Source organism: Tupaia chinensis, unplaced genomic scaffold (genome assembly GCF_000334495.1).
Source record: "Tupaia chinensis unplaced genomic scaffold, TupChi_1.0 Scaffold000335_1, whole genome shotgun sequence".
Classification (NCBI taxonomy): Eukaryota; Metazoa; Chordata; class Mammalia; order Scandentia; family Tupaiidae; genus Tupaia; species Tupaia belangeri.
Window position 1 is genome coordinate 96,500 of NW_006159829.1, and position 768 is coordinate 97,267.

Sequence of the window (768 nt, forward strand, 5' to 3'; positions counted from 1 at the left end):
GTACCGCGGCGCGGCGGCGCAGGCCGTGCCGGAGATCTGCGCGCACGGCTCCAACTGCAGCTTCTGTGGCCGCAACGGTGAGGCCTGGGCCGGGCGGGGTGGAGACTCTGGCCGCGCCAGTCCCTGACCTCACGGTCTTCCCCGCAGGCACGCTGTACGGGCAGGGCGTGTACTTCGCCGCGCGCGCCTCCCTGTCGGTGCAAGACCGCTACTCGCCCCCCAACGCCGACGGCCACAAGGCGGTGTTCGTAGCGCGAGTACTGACAGGCGACTATGGGCAGGGTCGCCAGGGTCTGCGGGCGCCCCCTCTGCGAGCCTTCGGCGACGCGCTCCTACGCTATGACAGCGCCGTGGACTGCCTGCAGCAGCCCAGCATCTTCGTCATCTTCCACGACACCCAGGCGCTGCCCACCCACCTCATCACCTGCGAGCACATGCCAGGCGGTTGTTCCGGAGACGGCTTCGGGCTCTCGGGCCCTTCCCCGGACACCTGACGGCACAGGCGCCCGGCCGCGCCGCTCCGAACCGCCTTTCTGCCCCTCGGGTCGCCCCTGTTTCCTGCGGAGACGCGAGGTCTGCTGAGGACTGGGACTGGACCCGGCCGGGCGACCACCAGGGGTCAGCAGAGCCCAGGAGGCGGGCGGGCCGGCCTGCGGGAGCGGTTCCGCGGTTGGAATAAACGGGTGGAGCAGCAGAAGGGCCTGCGGAGCTCTGAACGCCACCTTGCGCGGGGAGTGGGGGCCGGGGCGTGGCCGGGGCGGGGAATGC

The 768-nt window shown here is 71.7% G+C and overlaps 1 protein-coding gene across 1 annotated transcript in view; it reads left to right on the plus strand.

The window, feature by feature from the left end:
• The window catches only part of PARP10 (poly(ADP-ribose) polymerase family member 10), a gene marked incomplete in the record, with an annotated part of 21,137 nt that extends 20,443 nt beyond the window's left edge, over positions 1-694 (plus strand). The window contains 2 exon segments of the mRNA XM_014589167.2: positions 15-77; positions 148-694. Of these exon segments, the coding sequence (XP_014444653.1) occupies positions 15-77; positions 148-494 (410 nt within the window).
• Positions 695-768: the final 74 nt, after the last annotated feature.